This window comes from Pleurodeles waltl, chromosome 7 (assembly GCF_031143425.1).
Source record: "Pleurodeles waltl isolate 20211129_DDA chromosome 7, aPleWal1.hap1.20221129, whole genome shotgun sequence".
NCBI classification, from domain to species: Eukaryota; Metazoa; Chordata; class Amphibia; order Caudata; family Salamandridae; genus Pleurodeles; species Pleurodeles waltl.
Window position 1 is genome coordinate 137,171,624 of NC_090446.1, and position 23,757 is coordinate 137,195,380.

Genomic DNA, 23,757 nt, shown 5'->3' on the forward strand with positions numbered 1-23,757 from the left:
AACCCTAGAAATTTTAACCAAGGGCGGCCATTCCAAGACCCAGTGCCTCAATACGTGATCACAACAGATGCTTCCATGATGGGGTGGGGAGCACACCTCAACCAGCACAGTATACAGGGACAATGGAACATTCAACAAAAACAACTGCACATTTAGGACTGTTGGCAGTGTTTCTAGCATTGAAAGCATTTCAACCACTGATAGCCCACAAACACATTCTTGTCAAAACAGACAACATGACGACAATGTACTACCTCAACAAGCAAGGAGGGACACACTCTTCACAACTGTGTCTCTTAGCACAGAAAATCTGGCATTGGGCAATTCACAATCACATTCGCCTAATAGCTCAATACATCCCATGTATTCAAAACCAGTTAGCCGACAATCTCAGTCGGGATCACCAACAAACACACGAATGGGAAACTCATCCCCAGATTCTACAAGATTACTTTCTACATTGGGGAACACCAAAAATAGACCTAATCGCAACAAAGGAAAACGCAAAATGCCAAGACTTCGCGCCCAGGTACCCACACCCTCGGTCTAAGGGCAATGCGTTATGGATGAGTTGGTCAGGGATATTTGTTTACGCTTTTCCCCCTCTCCCACTCATTCCTTATCTGGTAAACAAACTGAGTCAAAACAGACTCAAACTAATACTCATAGCACCAACCTGGGCCTGCCAACCGTGGTACGCAACACTGCTGGACCTATCAGTAGTACCTCATGTCAAATTACCAAACAGACCAGATCTGTTAACTCAACACAAACAACAGATCAGACACCTGAATCCAGCATCACTCAATCTAGCAATCTGACTCCTGAAGTCTTAGAATTTGGACACTTAGACCTTACACATGAATGTATGGAGGTCATTAAACAAGCTAGAAAACCTACTACAAGACATTGTTATGCAAACAAATAGAAAAGATTTGTTTACTACTGCCACAATAATCAAATTCAACCACTACATGCTTCCGCAAAAAACATTGTAAGTTACTTATTACACTTACAAAAATCTAAACTAGCATTCTCTTCTATTAAAATACATCTCACAGCAATATCTGCCTATCTGCAAATTACACATTCTACATCGCTTTTTAGAATCTCAGTTATCAAAGCATTTATGGAGGGATTAAAGAGAATCATACCCCCGAGAACACCACCAGTACCTTCGTGGAACCTTAACATTGTATTAACACGACTCATGGGACCACCATTTGAACCCATGCACTCTTGTGAAATGCAATACTTGACTTGGAAGGTAGCCTTCCTAATAGCTATCACATCTCTTAGAAGAGTAAGTGAGATACAAGCATCCACTATACAAGAACCCTTTATACAAATACATAAAGTGGTTCTCCGTACAAATCCCAAATTCTTACCAAAAGTTAAATTACCATTCCACCTAAACCAAACAGTGGAACTCCCAGTCTTCTTTCCACATCCAGACTCAGTAGCCGAAAGAGCCTTACATACATTAGACATTAAAAGAGCACTAATGTATTACATTGACAGAACAAAACAGTTTCGCAAAACAAAACAATTGTTTGTAGCCTTCCAAAAACATCGTGCAGGAAATCCTATATCCAAACAAGGCATTGCCAGATGAATAATGAAATTTATTCAACCCTGCTATATTAAAGCAAAAAGAGATCTACCTATTACACCAAAGGCGCATTCCACTAGTTAAAAAGGGGCCACAGTGGCTTTTCTAGGGAATATACCTATGACAGAAATTTGTAAGGCAGCCACATGGTCTACGCCTCATACATTCACAAAACATTACTGTGTAGATGTGTTAACAACACAACAAGCCACAGTAGGACAGGCTGTATTACGAACATTATTTCAGACAACTTCAACTCCTACAGGCTAAGCCACCGCTTTTGGGGAGATTACTGCTTACTAGTCTATGCACAGCATGTGTATCTGCAGCTACACATGCCATCGAACGGAAAATGTCACTTACCCAGTGTACATCCGTTCCTGGCATGAGACGCTGCAGATTCATATGCGCCCTCCCACCTCCCCGGTAGCCTGTAGCCGTTATAAGTTGAATGAAAATTGTAAATTTGTAAATAAATACTATTTTAATTAACATTAGGTACATACATACTTACTCCATTGCATGGGCACATTTACTATATTCACAACTCCTACCTCACCCTCTGCGGGGAAAACAATCTAAGATGGAGTCGACGCCCATGCGCAATGGAGCCGAAAGAGAGGAGTCCCTCGGTCTCGTGACTCGAAAAGACTTCTTCGAAGAAAAACAACTTGTAACACTCCGAGCCCAACATTAGATGGCAGGATAATGCACAGCATGTGAATCTGCAGCGTCTCATGCCCGAACAGATGTACACTGGGTAAGTGACATTTTCCATATACCTTTGTAATCATTATTTTAATTTTTCTTTAATTTATTTATTAATTATTATTACTATTTTTTTACTTTAATTTACTTATTTATATTTTGATTTTTTTTTATAGATTTTATTTAAATTTTATTTAATTTTCCTCTAGTATAGTAGGACTAGAGTAATAAATAAATAGATATGTAAATACATAGTAAGGGAATGTATGTTCAAGGAATATAATAATGGGTATAATATGAGAAGAAAAGTAGTATTGTATAAACATACTTTCAAGATTTGTAATATTTGAAGTTAATTAATAAGTGTACTTTTTTAACATTTATTTATCTTTCCTTTTTTGAACAGTGAAATGCTTATGCTAATAAAACATTTGATCAGTGTGATATAAAAGGAGAGCAGGGATTCATAAGCATCTAATATAACAACTTATCTAGGAGCTATGCAATGAACATGTCAAGCAGAGAATAACATACACATATATGTATACACACACACATACATACACACATACATACACACACATATGCACCCACACACACACACACACACACACACACACATATATATATATATACACACACACACACACACACATACATACATACATATACATATTTAACCGTGAGTAAATATACATTTGTTAAACAGGTTTAAAGAGTATGTGTGCAATTTATTGTTATGACAAAGTAACAATACATATTTCCTAAACCATTATACATATCTAGAATATACACATAATCAGATTACATTTTTTTATCAACACAGGCATATGCAGTCCATTGCTGTTTGAATGGTGTTCTTGTATGGTGGTGTACTAAGGCGGGGTGCCAATCTTGAGTGGAGGTTTCTTTGTTGAATGTATTTGGTTATTTTCTTTCTGATTGAATGTTGAAAAGGAAGGGGAATAAATACAGTGGCGGATGTATTTGTGGGACACATTGAGTGACTGGTGTGAATTTCAGTATGTAGATAAAATTGTTAGTTATGCCCGGGAGGAACAAATCAAGCTTGGATGCCCTAGTTTTAGCTTTGCATTACAGAGGTTGTTACCCCATCAATACCTTTAGAAAGAATTTGGAAGTGGTTTTATAGGTACGGTAGGGGTTTAGATGGAAGAAGAGATGACATTGAAGCAGTGACCTTGATGAATCTTAGAATAGCATTGTTTTGGCTGTTTTTCCAAACTGAGTAGGTGGATTATGGCTCTTATGTTTCAGCAAGAGGGAGTGTTTATGAAAAAAGGATTTGTCTAGCCAGGGCAGGAAGGATGAGTTGGTGTTGCAGGAGAACGTGGGGGTTTATAGGATTTCTCTGAAGACCGGGTCTACACAGCTTCTGTTCACGTGGAACACAGCTGTCAAGTCCAGAAATTCTGAGGGAGTTTGAATGCTTGGTTTGGCTACCATGTCCTCTACCATCTGAGTGTGAAGTGGAGGGATGGAGAGGTGATGTCAGACTGAGAAGATGTAAGTGGGGCTTAGTGGGTTGTTGGGGGTGATAGCACAGCATACTTTTGAAAGGGGGGTGACTAAGGTGTTGAATTTGAGAAACACAGTTTGCATATTAAAGATATCTGCTGTTGAAGAAAGGTTGGCGATGAAGGGCAGTACTTTATTTACAACATCTATCCGTCTTAGCATTACGATGCAGTTGTGTGTTTTGAAGCAATACTGTGGTGGCCTGCACTGCAGGCAAATAGATTTGCTGTTGGTCTTGAGCCAGGTTTCATTCGCATGCAGTAAAAATGGAAGCCTGTGATGCCTTTGAAGACAAGCGGCATGGGGCAGATATGGGTAGCGTGAATGGAAGCATGGAGGAAGCTGCGGGCTTTGACCACAAAGCTGATGTGGCGTCCAGCTTTGCCAGAACTTAAAAGGTTAATTCTAGCTTTAAGAAGTGCAGTAGTAGAGATGTTCTGTATAGATGTCCTTGGGGGTGTTGATGAGTACTATATACATATTAAGAAGCTGGTAGTGGCATTTGAAAGGTAATACTAGGACTGCTCAAAAAGACAGGCATGGATTTTACTCACAGTGGACCTTCTTGGAGGGTTGTGGGTGGTGTTCTTTATGAGGGTTTCTAAGGCAGTTAAATTTGGGTAAGGCCTGTTCCTTTATTGGATCAAAGGTAGCACACTTTGCGTACTTTTCACCACACCGTTGTTGCGTCAGCTAAATTGCTCGTAAGAGGGAATATACAACCTATGTAGTGTCACAGGGTTGTAGTAGAGAACAGAGTGCCCGTTCCCTGGATGTTTTTGGTAGCTACATGGTGAAGTGTGCATTCATTTCTGAATTTTTCCAAGATTAACATAATATCTTAGCCTACAAAAAAATAGCTTTACTCAACCAAAAATATAGCGATTACATTCACTGTAATTGTCATTTCGGGCTTATGGTGACTTTTACAACCCTCTAGGCATTTTCTTGTTGGTTTTATTACATGACCTAAAAGCTCCATAGCATCGTAGGACCAGAATATACGGTTCCCCGTTATGTATCTCGAATATTTTTTTTTAATGTGCGAGGCCGTTTGCACATGCAGTTTAGTCGCTGTACCTACCTCATTGTTCAGCTGGTTTATAGTTCGCTAACGAGTTGTAACCATTAACCAAATGTCTTCATTGCTGCCTTTTCGAGCGCATAGTGGCCTATAGATATGGCGCCCTCTCAAGTCTAAGCATTACTGACATTGTGCAGAGCTCTGCGCCTGAACCGGCCTAGTCCCCGCTCAGCAAAAATCATTAATAAATAAATAAACCCGTGGAGGGGGCAGCCAGCCAGCCAGCCCTCCCCGTCCCCACCCCCTGAGGCTTGCACCGTTGTACGGGGAGGGGGATGAGGCGCCTGGCTGGAAACCTGTGCTGATTGTATAGGCTGTGGGTGTAGCGCGCTGAGCAGAAAGAAAGCTGAGCCTAGAGAGCGGGGAGGAGGGATGGTGAGGGGGAGAGGAGGGGGTTGGGGGAGGGGAAGAGAGAAAGGAGAGAGAGGGGCTCTGGAAGGAAACTGAACACTGAGGAAGTGAGAGAAAGAGGTTCACCCACACACAAAGACAAGTCCCTCTCAGCTGCCGGCCCCCCTAAACAGGTGCCCCCGTGAACATGCCCCTGAGAACAGAGCAGCACTGTGAAACCCAGCAGCCGGGACTGCAGGTACGGGGGCACCCCTAGGCCCAACGACGGGATGTATGTTGCGCTGTCTGAAGCATCTGTGCGGCTTTTGTTTAACGCTGTCTTTACGCAAGCGGATTTAGTGTCGTATTTTCGGAGCGCTTATGCCGGTTCGGGACTCCCTTTGCCGGCAGAAGTAACTTCCTCTCTTTCGACTTCCATGGCCCTTTTTTTTCTTTTCAGCTGCCGTTTGTAATTTTTGTGCGGAGCGACCTGAGCATCTACAGGGTACAGGGGTGGCTGTGCTCAGCATATTTAGATTCTATAGCTGCTCTCTGTGGTCATCCTGCAGGTCATGGGTTCGAATCCAGCCTTCCCTGTTCAGTCTTCAGTGGTTACATTTGACAGGTCGTTATTTGATGTGTAGCACGAACGATCAGGAAGTTGCTTGGCATATAGCATGTTATATTCCCTTGCAGGTCCTCTGTCTGTTTGGAGTTTTTGGGTAGGACAGTGGATGAAGATGAGCGCTGCATAATTTAAGTTTATATCATCTTTCCACGTTGTATATCGTACACTTGACCGCTGAAATGGCATTACTTTGTAAATTACAATTTCGCTGTTCACTACATTGTGGCTTTGGATGTTGGTTGGTAAAAGCGCCTCTCCTATCTGGGGTGATGCCATCACTTCCGCCCTCCTTGTAAACTACTTTGTGGTACATTACGCTTTGGTGCTGGTAGTAGTGAGGATCCACGCTAGGGCTGTGTCATCTGGCCTGGGACACCATTGCTAGTTTATAGATGTTTTTGTGAAGGGGGAGGGCAGGCAATCCTCTTTGACAGTCCCATTGCTGTGCCATCCATTCCCTACATCATACACTCACAATGGCTTGTCACTAAGTAACTAGAAACTTGAATAGTAAAGGTGCAACAGGTTTGACTTGAACTTAATAAGAGCTGATACCGGCCTTGCATCGGAAAGAAAAATGCATTGGAGTGTACATGTTTTTCTCATCTGTCATGCAGGTGGCCTTCAGAAGGTTTGCCTGGATGTTTAGTCCTTTAGTAGCCAGCATGCCACACTGATTTGATTTGGAATCTGCCTCATGTCCTTTTCTTCCCCTTCAACTCATCCTCCACCTTATGTTAATCTTGCAGTGTAACATTGCATCTCACCTGTGAGTGGGTCGACCTTAGCCTTTTAACCGTAACCTTCTGTCATTTGCATCTCCGTCTTACCACACAGTTAAGTGGGTGCAACCAAGTCACTCCACTAGTAGGTCCCTTCCTCCTTTCTTTAGTGGTGACAGATGGAGCTGCTGCTTTGCAGTATGTGTTGTAAGTAGGCTGGTGGGTGACTCACAGGCTGGCATAAAGGATGCTGGCCGCCAGAAACACTATGGCTGGGCAGTGTGGCGTGGGCCATCTTTTGTAACACGTACTCTACGTACTTGCTCAAATAAGTTGCCATGCAGATGCACAGAGGAAGCCTATCACACATAAGAGGAACGTCTCTCCTCACCCAATCATCTTCCTAGGCCTGCTGCCTCTCTAACAGAGTAATTATGTGCTAATTTGATTGTTCTCTTGTGTCTCCATCAACATGTAAAGATCTCTCAGTCTATTCCTTCGTTCCATTACCAGCGTGGGCAAAAGCTCCTTTTGTTCCCTTTCCCCATCAGCTGCCCTCAAGTTACTTACTCGTATTTGGATCCCTGGAAATCCGTTTGCCTTCATTTATGATTTACCTCGATTAGCCAACACTGAAGGCAGTCATGGTTCACATGTTTGAATAGCTTGCTAATTGGTGGCCCAACTGCTTGAAAACCACTGCTCCTTAGTTCTGTGTTCAATGCACTCCTCTACCTCATACACTCCATCTCATCCTCGGTCTCTCTTAAAGCCGTTTATCCACCTTCCCTTCACCACCAGTACTGCTTTGTTCCGGAAGTTTTCATATGCTGACAACTGTCTTCATACTTTATCCCACAAGTGAGAGCTGAACAGTTTACGTAATAAAGTGTAATAGATATTATGAATATTTCTGGCCCCTCACTTTGATGGTTATGAGAATAATTCAGTCTGATCCCATGAGCAGTCTGCAGCACTCTTATTAAGAGGATTACTCCATTGAACACATTTAACACACTAGAGATTGGCCTTTATATTTCCAGAAATGGCTTTATTCTAAAAAAACTGAGAAATATCCACATATTGCAACCAAAAGTTAATCAGATGTTCCTTCTCGATAAGATGACCAAAACAATCATTGGATATCCGTTGGTGTCTTGATTCCATCCTGTTTCACTTGTGTATTGTCCAGAATCACAGCTGACACTTGTTCTGCAGGATTTAACTCAGCTTTTTTCAAGGCTCGGTTTCTTTTTTCCCCAGAAATACAATAGCTTATGGTAAAAATTCCCACGTAGTAAACACTAGTTAATTTGCATGTCCCAGTTGTTGAAACTCTTGGTTACTAATTCCTATATAAGTAGTAATTGAATATCTGTATGCTTCCAAGTAATATGAACAGGATTTTCATCCCGATACAGTTAATTAGAAATGCCCCTGTTGCAGCTTAATATATTTTCGCAACTCACAATCTTGAAAAAGTCAAAACATTTCTTATTCAATGTTTCAGTGTCTATAGGTTGATTAGGTGGGGTTAAGAATTTCAAGTTTTAGGGAGGGATGAGTAGAGCTTGAATATGGTTCCACCAGAACCTTGCTCACTTCAGCTGCTGTGTTCTCCACTTGTGCTTATGTGTCAAGGGAAAGCTGATTATGTTGCTGAAGCGATGACAATTTAAGGGATATTGTCTTGTTGCTTTTTCTGAATGGAAATGAGGGGATTAGTCTGCTGCATGTGGGAGATTTAGGCTTTGGCTTCTGTGATTGGGAAGAAATCTAGTTCCAGGTCTGATAACTTAGCATAGATTCCCTCTGTTGAGCCCTAGTATGCCTTGTCTAAATATGTTATGTATGGTATCCAAGACCTTGGTCAATTATGTCAATCCAGACAATACAATACATAAATCAGTGCAGCCAGATATCCTTTCAAAGGCTCTAACAGCTAGAAGATGATGTTGCTGCATTCTTGCATTTAAATTGAAGGGTCCTATGACCTGCTTCGTTGGTCTAGTTCTTTGCTGCATCTGTATGTTTTACGTATTCCAGGGTGGAGGTGAGGTCCAGGTATGTGTATGTGAAGGAAATGCCTCCTTGGCATGGTTACCCCCTGACTTTTTGCCTTTGCTGATGCTAAGTTATGACTTGAAAGTGTGCTGGGACCCTGCTAAGCAGGCCCCAGCACCAGTGTTCTTTCCTTAAACTATACCTTTGTCTCCACAAATGGCACAACCCTGGCACTCAGGTAAGTCCCTTGTAACTGGTGCCCCTGGTACCAAGGGTCCTGATGCCAGGGAAGGTCTCTAAGGGCTGCAGCATGGTTTATGCCACCCTGGAGACCCCTCACTCAGCACATACACACTGCTTCACAGCTTGTGAGTGCTGGTGGGGAGAAAATGACTAAGTCGACATGGCACTCCCCTCAGAGTGCCTGGCCAACCTCACACTGGTGAGGGCATAGGTGCATGAGCACTATGCCCCTACCATGTCTAAGCAAAACCTTAGACATTGTAAGTGCAGGGTAGCCATAAGAGTATATGGTCTGGGAGTTTGTCAAACACGAACTCCACAGCACCATAATGGCTACACTGAAAACTGGGAAGTTTGGTATCCAACTTCTCAGCACAATAAATGCACACTGATGCCAGTGTGCAGTTTATTGTAAAATATACCCAGAGGGCATCTTAGAGATGCCCGCTGAAAACATACCCAACTTCCAGTGTAGGCTGACTAGTTTCTGCCAGCCTGCCGCACACCAGACATGTTGCTGGCCACATGGGGAGAGTGCCTTTGTCACTCTGTGGCCAGGAACAAAGCCTGTACTGGGTGGAGGTGCTTCTCACCTCCCCCTGCAGGAACTGTAACACCTGGCGGTGAGCCTCAAAGGCTCACCCCCTTTGTTACAGCGCCACAGGGCATCCCAGCTAGTGGAGATGCCCGCCCCTCCGTCCACTGCCCCCACTTTTGGCGGCAAGGCTGGAGGAGATAATTAGGAAAACAAGGAGGAGTCACCCACCAGTCAGGACAGCCCCTAAGGTGTCCTGAGCTGAGGTGACCCTTACTTTTAGAAATCCTCCATCTTGTGGATGGAGGATTCCCCCAATAGGATTAGGGATGTGCCCTCCTCCCCACAGGGAGGAGGCACAAAGAGGGTGTAGCCACCCTCAAGGACAGTAGCCATTGGCCACTGCCCTCCCAGACCTAAACACACCGCTAAATTCAGTATTTAGGGGCTCCCCAGAACCTAGGAAACTAGGGGCCAGATGTAGCAAAGGTTTTTACCCATTCTGTGTCTATGGGAAAAAGTGTTTGTACATATGGCCCTAGATTCCTGCAACCTTAACAAGAAGAAGGACTGCTGACCTGAAGCCCTGCTGTGAAGACTGAGACGACAACTGCTTTGGCCCCAGCCCTACCGGCCTGTCTCCCAACTTCGAAGAAAACTGCAACAGCGACGCATCCAACAGGGAAGAGCGACCTCTGAAGCCTCAGAGGACTGCCCTGCAACCAAGGACCAAGAAACTCCTGTGAACAGCGGCCCTGTTCAACAACCTGCAACTTTCTTGAAACAAAGAAACAACTTTAAAGACTTCACGTTTCCCGCCGGAAGCGTGAGACTTTCTACTCTGCACCCAACCTGCGGAAAACCAACACTTCAGGGAGGACTCCCCGGCGACTGCGAGCCTGTGAGTAGCCTGAGACGACCCCCCCTGATCCCCCACAGCGACTCCTGCAGACGAAATCCAGAGGCTCCCCCTGACCGTAACTGCCTGTAACAAGGGACCCGATGCCTGGAACCAACACTGCACCCGCAGCCCCCAGGACCTGAAGGAACCAAACTCCAGTGCAGGAGTGAACCCCAGGCAACCCTCTGCCTATCCCAGGTGGTGGCTACCCGAGGAGCCCCCTGTGCCTGCCTGCAACGCTGAAGTGACCCCTGTGTCCCTCCATTACTTCCTATCTAAAACCCGACACCTGTTTGCACTCTGCACCCGGCTGCCCCTGTGCTGCTGAGGGTCTACTTTCTGTGCCTGCTTGTGTCCCCCCCCCCGGTGCCCTACAAAGCCCCCCTGGTTTGCCCCCCTAGGACGCGGGTACTTACCTGCTGGCAGACTGGAACCGGGGCACTCCTGTTCTCCATTGAAGCCTATGTGTTTTGGGCACCTCTTTGACCTCTGCACCTGACTGGCCCTGAGCTGCTGGTGTGGTAACTTTAGGGTTGCCTTGAACCCCCAACGGTGGGCTACCTTGGCCCAACTTTGAGACTTGTAAGTGTTTTACTTACCTGCAAAACTAACTTCTACTTACCTTCCCCAGGAACTGTTGATTTTCGCACTGTGTCCACTTGTAAAATAGTTTATTGCCATTTTTACAAAGACTGTATATGATATTGTGATTATTCAAGGTTCCTAGAGTACCTACGTGAAATACCTTTCATTTGAAGTATTACTTGTAAATCTTAAACCTGTGGTTCTTAAAATTAACTAAGAAAATATATTTTTCAATATAAAAACCTATTGGCCTGGAGTAAGTCTTTGAGTGTGTGTTCCTCATTTATTGCCTGTGTGTGTACAACAAATGCTTAACACTACCCTCTGATAAGCCTACTGCTCGACCACCCTACAACAAAATAGAGCATTAGAATTATCTCTTTTTGCCACTATCTTACCTTTAAGGGGAACCCTTGGACTCCATGCACACTATTTCTTACTTTGAAATAGTATATACAGAGCCAACTTTCTACAGCATGTATATTCAGTTTTGGAACGCTTATGTCTGGCTGAACATTTTAGTTGAATTTTAGTTGGTTAAGTAGTAGTTGGCCATTGCCTCTTGTTGACCTTTCAGATCAGTGAAGATTGAGATCTGATCAAGAAATATAGGCCCTCATTTTGATAATGGCGGTTAAAACCGCCGCAGCAATGGCTGCCAAAAGACCGTCGCCACGGCTACCAGCAGTCCGTCGTATTATGACCACAACCGGATTTCTGCCAGAAGGATGGGCCATGCTAGCGGATGGCGGTAAGGTAGCGCTGCTGCCACCAGCAGCGCCACACCAGTAGACCGCCGCCAGCCGTATGATGACCCATAATACGGCCTGGCGGTGTTCTGCTGGTGGACGCTGCTGGTGGCAGCAGCGCCCTGTCCTGTCTCATGCGGAGGACCCCCTGGATCCAGGTAAGTCGGGTCTCCAACAGGGGAGGGGGGTGAGGGGGTTTTGTGTGTGCGTGTGTGTGTGTGTGTGTATGTTTGTATGTGCGTGGATGTGTGTTGCATGTTGGATGTTGGATGCGAGTGTGCATGTATGGAGGTGTGAGTGCGTGTATGTTTGAAAGTGTGTGCAGGTGTGTGTGAGTGTATGTATGCAAGCGTAGATGTTTGTGGGAAAAGGGTGTGTGTATGTGTGTGTGTATGTGTCAAGGGGGGCGTGAATGTAGGGAGGGGTGGGGGGCTTTGGAGAGGCAGGGGGTGGAGGGGTAACTAGAGATGGGGGGAGACCCCCCTGTCAGTGACAGGAAAGGAATTCCCTGTCACTTATAGTGCCTACCGCCATGGTTTTCGTGGCAGTAAGGAAGCCACGAAAACCATGGCAGTAGGCGGGGTCATAATCCCGCAGGCAGTCCCGGTGGCTGTTACCGCCGTGGCGGTTGGAGTCGTACATTGGCAGGTTGGCTTCAGCCAACCCGCCAATGTCATAATATGGCGGTAAGTACCGCCAGCCTGTTGGCAGTACTTACAGCCATGTTACCGCCTACCACCGGGGTCGTAATGACCCCCATAGTTTTGTCAGCGTTCATGCAGGAGAGGGCAAAGGGCATGACAATATGGGAGTCATTGTGGAATGGGCTCTTAATGCTGTTGCTTTGGTCAGTTAGTTATTCATTGAAGAGTCTGGGGTCTCAAGGTGCATCCATGGAGCACCAATCTTTTTTTTTTCTAAAAAATGTTTTGGGGACGTATCAGCATAAAAATAAAGTAAAATCCATATGTTTCTGGATAGTAACGCAACATATTAAGGGAGTTCATAGCTAAATAAGAACGAGAGATTGAGAAAAAAAGATTAAAACGCAAAAAAAACCACAGTAACCAGAAAACACCTCCCAAGAGGACATAAATGGGTGCGCTAGTCACATTGAAAAAATAGATCTGCTCTAGTGTTAAGAAGCCTTAGGCATCCTCTTTTCCCTTTCAGTTTCAATGCAGCAAATACTAGTTCGAAGTAGTGCCGCATTGTGACTAGACAGGAGTAAAAAGTAGGTGGATACTTATTTCTCCATTTGTGTGCCAGACAAATCCTGGCACTGATAATGGCGAACAGAGTAACCAGCAAATTTCTTCTAGGTGTCTTCAACTCAGTGGAGAACCTAATATTAAAAGTATTGATTTCCACCAGTACCCCTAGGTTATTAGAAACCCATCAACAAATGTCCTCCCAAAAGTCCTGGAGTTAAACTGCAAACATATGGATGATATTTAGGGTCAGCATCCCGCACCTCGTACAGCTAATAACACCTGTCTTCGTCTCCACCCATTTTGGCAGCAACTCAGGTGTGTAATAAACCATTGGAGTAGTCTTATATTGCTTTAACTTCAACCTGACAGATGTTGATTGAGTAGAGGTTATTGTAAAGGTTGAACGATCATAGAACCATCGACAACTTGCACCAGCAGTCTGGACCATTTTGTAGCCTATAACTCTAAATCATACTCCCTAAACTGATTGAAGCTGGTACATAATCAGCTTTACCCCTTTGTAGATTCAATCCAATAATCTATGCTCCCCGGGGATACAGACTGACTTCTGATTTAGGGAATCCTGTTTCTGGAGCTGTTTGAAAAAACTCTTAGTTTGGAGTGAGAACACCCCGTGCAGAAAAACAGCAGGTTGTACTGGCTGGAAAAAAAATAGGCGATAGGATTTTAAATCCATTGTGTGCCATTGCTGATAAGCGGAGTCATGAAAAATAGACTAAAAGACATTGTAATAAACCAATACATATGGATAAATTTGCCCAAAGTTGCATTTTTACCCGAATCTTTACAGACGAATCAAGTATTCTGCATCACCTTTAATCAAACCCTCTTGAAGTAGTCACGATCAAATCTGGAGAAACAAGTTCAGGCTTCTATCTTTAGGCTGATTTCATAAATGTATAGAGTTTTGTGGTTCCACCTCTCAGATACAAGATAACATATACGTTCTCTAAAGGCCACCCTAAAATACTGTTGGAAATCCAATGGAAACCATCCACCCTCTTTTGTGGCGCTTTCAACCATTTAATAGCGCGCTTGGCTCTCTGATATCGCCTGTAAAATAGCGAACTCCACTAATAGCGGAATCCATCCGCTTAAATAAAGAATTAGGAATGCAGAGTTAAATGGCACACAACAAATATAAAAACTTTGGAAGCACATTCATTTTAATAATGCTGCACCTACAAATAACTAAAATAGGTTGCCAGTGCCAGAGTTTCAATAAAGTTATGATTTATCAAGGAGAGCCTCGTAGTTAAGTTTAAGAACTTTTTGCACGTTGCATGAAATTTCAGTGTTGAAATAGGTTACTGAATGCATGAAACAAGAGTTGTTAGTGGTATTAGGATAGTTTAGTATGATTAGTGTCTTGTTTGTATTCATCTTATATAAGAGACAGAGCAGGGAGACCCTTCTCAGCGTCAAGAAAGATCATACCTGCAGTCGATGCATATTATTAGCTGCATCAAAAAAAGCTATACCAGTGTTAGTAGGAATAGCAGTATCCCTACAGTGGAAAAAGGCACGCTGTTGCATTTTAACAGTAGACTCAATCACCCCTGCTTACCTAATAGCCAGGACCTTGGAGCAGTAGCTTCTCGCGGGCTTGGGAAGGGAGAGGTGGCGCGCCGGGGTGGATTGGGAGGAAATAAATATTAAATGAAACAAAAAAAAAACACTTACCTTCTCCGACACCGCACTCCACTGCTTCTTCGCTGGCGCTGCAGGCACAGGCTCCCAGCCTGCCCTGCGCCAATCCTGACGCTGCTCAAAGCAGCATCAGGATTGCCTGGGAGTGCCCAAGGTGGACGCTCTCAGGCTCCAAGACAGTCTGGGAGCCTGTGCAGGCTTTCTCCAGCCCAGCAGCCGTGTTGCTGGGGTGGAGAGAGCCCTGTGCGCTTGTGTGTTTGGCCGGCCTGAGAAGGCCGACCAAAAACACATGCGCTCTGAGGGGGAGAGTGCACGTCACCCAGTGGCCTCTCCCCCTTTACCAGAAAACCATCATAACCAAAGTTTATGATGGTTTTCTGGTAAAGGTTTTGCAGTTGCCGCTGCTGGAGGGAGGTGGGCGACGCTCCTTTGTCCAAATGGAGGAGAAGCCCCTGCCTTGTAGTAGATTTTAGTTTCAGCGTTAAAACCTCCCTTTGCACGCGGCTTCCCTTTTTTAAGATGACCGATATATTAGAGAACACCCATGAGTCTGGGATTCCTTGCCCTTGATCAAGGCGCTCAAAAATTAGTACAAGAAGAGGAACGACAACATCAGCACAAAGTTTTTAAAACGTAGAGGAAATCCCATCTTGACTTGCCACTTTACAGGGCAGGAGTGAGAGAATCGCTTCTTTAATTTCTTGGGGTATAGATCCATCTTCAAGCATTTTAAATTGTGAGCGGTCAAGACAGGGCATTTTAATGGACGATAGATACTTCACAGTTAGCTCTCTCTGGTTATAGTCATCCCCACCTTCTGCGCTATATAAAAACTGCTAAGAGTAGTAAAACAGTTGAAGAATGGCATGCAGATGGCAAATCTCCTGGCCTAAATTGTCTTTAATGCAGACAATATTGTTCCAATTTTGTTTCTAATTGATTTTAAAGGCCAAGATTTTACACACTGATTTCCCTTGCTCATAATCCTCCCATTTTTGTTTTTTTTTGTTTTACAAACAATTTTTATTGATTTTCAAATAGTAGAGTGGAAGAATTAAGGCGACACACCTGCCCTCAGGGTCAGCACCTTATTATCAGCATTCAGGTACACCACAGTAGACTTCGATCAGACATATACAATAAAATATATATGACAGTAACTGTCACAGGAGAGTACCCTAAGGAATTTTTAAAATATGTGGCCCAGCCATTTCTCCCATGCTTTAGCATGTTTACAGGGGTAGCCTTGTGCTTCATAGATCGTTTTCTCTTGCCTTGCACACCAGTCCGCTCCCTTTCTCCATTGTGAGACGTTCGGTGGTGTAGCTGCTTTCCAGCCCAATGCAATGTCTCTTTTGGCAGCCACAAGGACAGTACACAGAAAGATGTGTTCCGCTCTTGTGTCCCCTATACCCCCCATGACTCCCAGTATCATCACTGTTAGGGACAACGGTACCTCCCAGTTCAAAATCTCAGTTAGCTCATCTAATAATGTAGTCCAATATTGTTGGCTGGGAGGGCACGTCCATATCATGTGATAGAAGTTTTCAGGAGCTGTTGCACATATGGGACAAGCGGGGTCTAGGAGGAGCCCTGCTTGATGCAACCTAGTAGGTGAGAGGTAAGCCCCATATAGATAATATTTTTGTATGAGTATTAGGTGGGATGACATAGTTATGATCCTGAGTGCCATTAGGGCATTATGCCAGTCCTCATCCTCAAGTGGGCTGAGCCACTGTTCCTATATAGCTCTAAGGTGTTCCAAATCTCCTGGGGCGTTATTGATAAACATTTTATATAATTGTAACACTTCCCCATTCCCTATCGCCTCATAAGTTAATTAGCTTCCAACGGGGTATATTCTGGTAGTGGGCTAATGCCTGTTGTATGTGTCTGGAGCGCATGGCGAAGCTAGAGATGCTTGTAAAATTGAGTGTGGGCTAGTTGGTATGAAGTCTGTAGATCTTGAAAGGAAAACATGCATACCTTGCCACACATCCCCAAGCTGAGAAATTCCCAACTGATCCCATTTGGCCAATCCTTCCAGGGCTGCTGTTTCTTGTAGTCAGATGCCCCTCCAGAGGAGAGTCTGTTGGGTCAGGGTATTTGCTCACCGAGTATGTCGGAGGACTGCCCGCCATGCTGTAAAAACCATCTTGGTCCCCAGTGCCATGTCATTGGCGATCGGCGAGCAATAGAGAATGTTGAGTATTTGAGGAAAGCTGAGGGTGTTAAGTCTATATGCCTGTATTGACCATCCCCTGTGAACTAGTCACATATAATAAGGAGTTGGGTCTCCAAGTAGTAGAGGTAAAGATTGGTCTTTTCCGGTCCCCCATCATATCGTTCTCTTTGACAATACTGCAGTGCAATTTGGTGTCTAGTACCCTGTCAGAGGAAGGATGTTATGGCCTTACCTAAGGTATAAAACCAAGGACGGGGCAGTGGAATCAATAGGTTCTGAAAGATATACAGAAATCGCAGGAGGATCATCATCTTAAAAAGTGCTATGTGACCCAGCACATTGAGAGGGAGGGATCGCCATCTTGACAGATCCGCAGCCGTCACTGCATCAACAGCCCAAGATTTAGGGGCCAGGTTAGGTCAGGGAGGAGCACCACTCATATACCCAAGTATTTGAAGGTTAGTCGCCTAATGGGTACTATTGCTTGCCATGCAAAGCAGTTTTGTGTTGGTGCGAGGGTTACCAGTATCGATTTAGAAGAGTTCATCCGAAGCCCAGATGCCTCTTCAAAGCATCGCAGCAGGTAGAGGCTTCGTGGGTCATTATTGATTGGGTCCGTCAAATAGAGAAGGACATCATCCGCTTAGAGTGCTTTGCGGTCTTCATGATCTCAGTCCCACCTCCATCCTCTAAGCAGAGAATCAGTCCGGACTAGTTGTGTGAATGGCTCAACTGCCAGGGTGAACAGGAGGGGGGAAGTGGGCAGCCGTGATTAGTCTCACGCCAAATGGGAAAGGCCTAGGACAGAGTGTCATTGGTCTGAACCCGGGTATTTCTTTTTTGGGAATAGGTAGTTTATGCAGGGATACCTATAAAGAAATTGAGTTGAGTAGTTGGGGTCAAAATCCGAGAAAGCGGTATAGAGTGATCAGTAGTATCCAGCAAACGCTCCTGCCATGTCCGGGTGTATGTGCACAGTTTTACCCCCCAGATCCTCAATTTTGGGTACAATTCTAGATAACTGGGGGTGGGAAACCTGCCGATAGAGTAACTTCCCATTCTTATCTCCCTAACCATACACCCGGGCCATGGATGCGCGCCAGAGGTGTTTGACCACTTCCATTGATTGATTACTTATCTCCTCCCAAATCAGTGTCAGTCAATGGGAGTCTGCCTCCACCGGCTGCGCCTCCAGGTTAGCCTCAAGCCAGAGGGCCTGGACTTCTACCTGAGTGATTTGTGACATGCGTACTCACTCTTGGGAGTACAAAACCTCCTTGGCAAGACCCCTCATCACCACCTTACCCACCTCACAGAGGGTTCCCAGTGATGGAACAGAACCACTATTAAGGTCAAAGTATGCCTGCAGTTCAGTCCGCAAATATTGAGTCCATGATGGATTTTGTAGATAACAGGCATTTAGACACCACACGCGATGGCTTCTCTCCCTGCTGACCCAATACATATGAAAAGGGGGGCATGGTCAGTAATGCCTCTTCGAAGGATTTGGTTGCTAATGATGGCACCTCAGTGACAGGTGGGCGTAAGGATAAGATCTATTCTGGATTGTATGCTACACACTGCTGAGGTATGTGTGAACTGTCGGACCCTCGAATGCCATACTCTCCATACATCACACAGACCGAGAGATGTCAGCCAATCCAATACGTGTTGTGCAGACATATTGGGAGTTGGAAGGGGGACCCTGACATATCTTTCACCGGGTCAGGGACCACATTAAAATCGCCGCTTATCAGGGTCAGTCCTTGGGGTAGGTCTAGCGGTACTTTCAAGAGATCGGATAGGCAAGCCTGTACAGCCACTGGAGTGGGGGGCATAGACACTCACTAAATTAATCATACATCCCTCCAGTGTGCCCGTGAGACCCACATACCGCCCATCTTTGTCCCTGACTAACTTATCATCCACCATAGGGAAGGAGCGTCTTAGGAGAACGGCCATTCCCCTAGTCCCTCGGGTAAAGCCAACTTAATGACTTAATGAACTCTATCATAGGCTTGTCGGGCCAGGAAGGACTGTGCTCCCCCACCAGGTGAGTTTCTTGCAACATAAGAACATTTGGACGGTGACGCTGGGCAAAGGTAAGGGCTGCACTACGCTTTACTTTTTCCAGGAGGCATTTGATGTACCAGGACAAAGCTTGGAAGGGGCTTACTATATAACATGGGTGATAGCAGGAAGTAACCCAGGGGAGGATGAGTAGTTAACTCCCGCCCGCTGCTCCATGTAAAATCTGTGGGGCCCTCTGGTGGTGTAAGTGCCCAGGGAATCATGTCTGCCCGTTATAGTTGTGTGCCCATATCCGTAAGAACTCCAAAGCAAAAGTGTTGAACATATATCCAAACAAACAATAGCATCAACTGACATTCATCTTACATCCCCGAGGGCAATCTGTTGTCCATATATAACCAACATTCTTTAGAAATCTAAATATATAACTATTGGATCATAGTTGACCCCTCCATAATATAGGATAATAAACAGCATTCAGATCACTCTAAAGATACCACATCTGTTATATGCACTTGCAGTTCCAGTAAAGGCATTTAATTGTGGGGCTTAGGGATAAATTGGTGTCACTACTTGAATCTGGCCTTTCACCGGAGAGCCCCTCCAACAGCGCACCTGACACTGAGTTCTGGGCCACCACCGCCGTGACCCTTTCCACAGTTGTCACCCATGTTGAGTCCCCACGATATTCCAGCGCCAGAAATTTGGATCTAGCCTGCTGGGATGGCTTGCGTCTCTGGGAGCGAAGTTGCTTCCATTGAGGCTTAGGCCTGTCATCAGTGCGTTGTAAATCGGCCAAAGCAGAATGGGGATGCGGGCTACACCCAGGACGGGCCAGTGGTCGTTCCTCTGTGAGTCGTTTCCAGGCCAAAGTGGGGGTCTCGAAGGACCAAGCTTTATTGTTGTAGACCACACTGAGCCGGGCAGGGAAGAGGAGACAATATGGTATCCCCATCACTCTGAGCTTCTGCTTAATGTTGAGATAGGACCTGAGTTGTTGCTGGACTTCCCTGGTGTAGTTCGGGAATAGGAGGACCTTAGCATCCACACATCGAAGATCAGAGTGGGCCAGGGCTTCTTGTAAGACCGCATCCCTGTCTCGGAGTTGAAAAACCTGACTATTACTGGCCTTGGAGATGCACCTAGGCAAGGCTTTGCCGACAGTGCTTGATGGGCCCGTTCTGTCATGAACCAGGGCGACAGGTGGGTTTCAGGCTTTCAGAGTTTGAACCACAGCATGGGTCATTGTGGTTTTGTGAGTGCCGATGATGCGTACATTGTTACGTTGTGATTGGCTTTCAGCATCCTGTGCTCGACGGTGCAGTTCCGAGGTATGTGTCATGAGTGGCGCAACTTGGGATTTGAAAGTTTTGATCTCATTCTCTACATCAGATATTTGTGTTTCAGCTTCTGTGATCCTGGCTGTCGCATTACGGAGGTCTTTGCACAGAAGCGCAACATCCACTCTGACCTCCCCATATCTTCATTTCCACCACCTCCCCTGATGACTGAATCGCCTGTCGGATCGTGGCCAGATCGCCTGTTGATTGAGGTGTTGTTCTAGACTCAACAGGTGGGGCAGTGGCATACTGGTTCATATGTGTTTGGACCGCCGAGGAGCGGGATGCCTTATCTTTGACCGTATCTGCTGCGCTCCTATCCCAACGTTTGCAGTGTGACAGTTCAGCCCATCTGCCACTTCTCCTGGCCGCACAAGCTGCTAAACTCAGGAGACACAGGTGCCGTTCCTATCAAAGGGATGTGCTAGGGTGCCAGCCAGAAAGGTTTATAGGGTTGATTCCTTGAGGGTGTCCTTAAGTGCACCGTCCAATGGGGCCCCTACATTACCTTTACCGTTTCTCGAGACCCAAAGCTGTCCTACACACCCCACTTCCTTTAATGGTCACCCCAGCACCACTCCAAAACGGGATCCCAGAGTGGTCCTAAGGCTGCACTGGCATCCGAATCTAGGGCCTATGAGAAGCCTTCTGCAGCAGAGGCATAAGCAAGAGAAACATGCCAGGACGCCCAGTAGGCAGTTCGCCCAGGCCTTCAGCATTGGCATCCTCAGTCCATCTCTGGCCCATCACCCCGGTCTTTGCAGCGTGGGCTCTGGGCCCTCAAGGGTCAGTTACAGGCCATCCCCAGTAGGTGGTCGCTGGTCGACCCATTCTCTGAGTATGCTCGCTCCGAGCTGGTGTGCAGGTCGCAGAAGGGGGCATTACACCCAACTGCATTTAATGTCTTTAATGTCTCATGTACCAGGTCGAAACTGGGCACTGCTCCTCATCTCAGGTGCCCCTCTCTCCCTCTGCGTGTGTGCTGAACTCTAGGCTCAAGCTAGCCCTGGTGTTAGGCATTTGTTATGCCGCCATTGAAGTCTGCAGGGGAGGCCCGGGTGTGCTCAGTCAGGACCGGCCTCCCATCAAGCACAGTGCATTGTTCTATTTTCTTCACCCAATACGGCCCAGACCCACTCGCCCGGCAAGGCAAGTCGCGGTGCACCTAAATGTTGGTTTTCCTCGTTAGAGGTCTAATAAGGCTAGTGGCGGGCACTTCCATGAGGGACCCATATACAGTGAAAATCTGCCTGTGCATGCACCAGGTTCCTGGCGCCTTCACTAACTCAACGTCTCCCAGGGACCTGGAAGGCCCGCTTCTCCCCTTAGCCAGCCTTCTCACCATAGAGGGCGTCAGCGCTCCAGGAGACAGGGGAGGCCGTAGAGGGAGGATTCCAAGGAACAGAAGTCACTGCCGCATCCAACGGGTATGCTAAGTAGGTGTTGGGGCCTCCAAGCCTTGAGCCCTGGCAACACGTTGGTCTCTGCAAGGTGGGCCCTGTCTGGATTAGGCAGAGGCTGCCATTTTTTATTGCTGCTTCAGTCACGGGGTAGCCGCACTCTGCTGTTGTCACAGGGGGTCCTGGGGTCTTCTGACGGCTGCTGGAGACAGGGAATATCGGTGAACCAGGCGCTAAGCAAGGCAGATTACAAAGGGGTCTAGAACACTTCCATCCTGACGCCTCAGCTCAATCCTCTCCCTTCTCACTAATAAAAGCGGTTGCATCTTTTTCATGCAGTGCACAACCGATCTTTCTTCAGTGCTCTACTCTCTGATAAAAGCGCTCTCTTTCGGATAGGTCTTTTGGAGAGAATCGCGATGGCCTGCGCCCTTTATAGCTATGCTAATTTGGCTATACCTTGTTCCTCTCTATCTCGCAGACTTCGATTCCGCTCAGCCACATACTTTTTTTTAAATAAATGTATTTATATGTTTTTGAGTAGAAAAGCAACAAAACGTTTGGTTCATATACAACATTTTAACATTGAAACAGGGAGGACATGAATGTCCTTCAGTGACCGACATTTTTATGGAGGACAAGGAGTTCATTAGAGTGTCACCAAATAAATGTACATCTACTTAACATTGCAAACAGTTAGGTAGCATCAAGGTTATATATCAGTCATCCTGATGCGATCTGGTTTTCTGGAATTTACGCGTGCACCCTCTACTGTCATAGACACCCTTTCTGTTGCTATATATAACTCCATCCCTTGCTTCTATTCTACCAGGCTTTTTTTTTTTTATAAATCTTTTTATTGAAACAAAGCTCAAATTACAATGCATGCATCGGACTCTGTAGGATTTACTTTGTACAGCCATATTATTTATTTCCTAGCTGGTAACACCATATGAACTACAGAATTGCCTAAGACAGTTCGGTTGTCGTCCCCCGCTCCTTTCTCACCCCCCTTGGGTCCCTTCCACCCCTTCTTCTTACTGGGTTTCTAGCAGGATTTGTAAATTCATCACCTTGGACATAATTTGTATAATCTCCCTCCAGAACTCCTGCAGCTGTGGACACTCCCATATAATATGGAAAAAGGACCCAGTCATACCACAGCCCCTGACACAAAGGGTGTTAGCGCACCACCTCACTTTATGGAAGAGTGTCCTTGAGTAGTACGCCCTGTGAAGGACTCTTAATTGTATCAACCTGCATCTACAATCGCTCCACGAAGACCCATTTGTTTATTATACTTAAGTGTGCTGCCCAATAATATAAACGCATGTCTGGTACAGCCAATCCCCCTTCATACACTGTGCGTTGGAACGTAGGCAAGGATATACGGGTGCACCCACCATCCCATAGTAGCTGACGGAGCTCCTCATTTACTTGTCTGAACAATTCCAGCGGCACCAAGTAAGGAGGGTTTTGCAGGACATATAGTAAGCGCGGGAGGGCCATCATCTTAAAGAGGACTCCCCGGCCCATCAGGGACTCTGGACGTTCCCACCAATGATGCACATCTGTTTGTAGACACTCCAACTGTGTAGGTTCTCCTTCAAGAGAGCATCAGCTGCTCTAGATAGATATATATATATACCCAAATACTTGTGGCCCCCGCGTACAACCAGGGCTTTACTACTCGCTGGGAATGGAGGGGCAGTCCCTGCTAGTGGAAATATCTGAGATTTTTCACAGTTAATTTTATACCCTGAATATGAACCAAAAATCTGAAAGATATGTAGTAATATATCTATTGTGGTGCATCATTTGGTAGTGTACAATAGAATTTCGTCCGCATTGAGCGATATGCGCTCTTCCCATCCTCTCGCACTCTCTATGCCTGTCACTAAGAGATCATGCCTAACCCAAGTCCCCAGAGGCTCCAGCGCTAAAGCAAAAAGCATTGCGAATAGGGGGTATCCCTGCCTCGTACTCCTCCACAATGTCAAGGGGCGAGAGAGTATTCCATTGACCTGCACCCTCGCCAGTGGGGCCTTATATGGGAGCCTAATCCACACACAGAAGGAGGCTCCAAATCCCATCCTGGCTTGGACAGCAAAGAGGTATGGCCGATCAATACTGTTGAACACCCTGCAGGCATCAAGTGACATCAGGACCACATCTTCATGGTCTGACGCTTCCGTCATATGCAGGACTACATACAGCCTTTTCAGATTAAGCCTTGTGTCTCTATGAGGCATGAAACACGTTTGGTCTGGGTGGAC

The 23,757-nt window shown here is 45.8% G+C and overlaps 1 protein-coding gene across 7 annotated transcripts in view; it reads left to right on the plus strand.

Moving 5' to 3' along the window:
* DNMT3B (DNA methyltransferase 3 beta) overlaps window positions 1–23,757 on the plus strand; it is a 543,013-nt gene that overhangs the window by 36,130 nt on the left and 483,126 nt on the right. For 2 of the 7 annotated variants that reach the window (XM_069243400.1, XM_069243403.1), the window contains exon 1: window positions 5,366–5,532. The exons of the other annotated variants lie outside the window; for them this stretch is intronic. In XM_069243400.1, coding sequence (XP_069099501.1) covers window positions 5,482–5,532 — 51 coding nt within the window. In that variant the 5' untranslated portion in view covers window positions 5,366–5,481. Of the gene's footprint in view, window positions 1–5,365; window positions 5,533–23,757 lie in introns of those variants that run through there. 7 annotated transcript variants of the gene reach the window in all.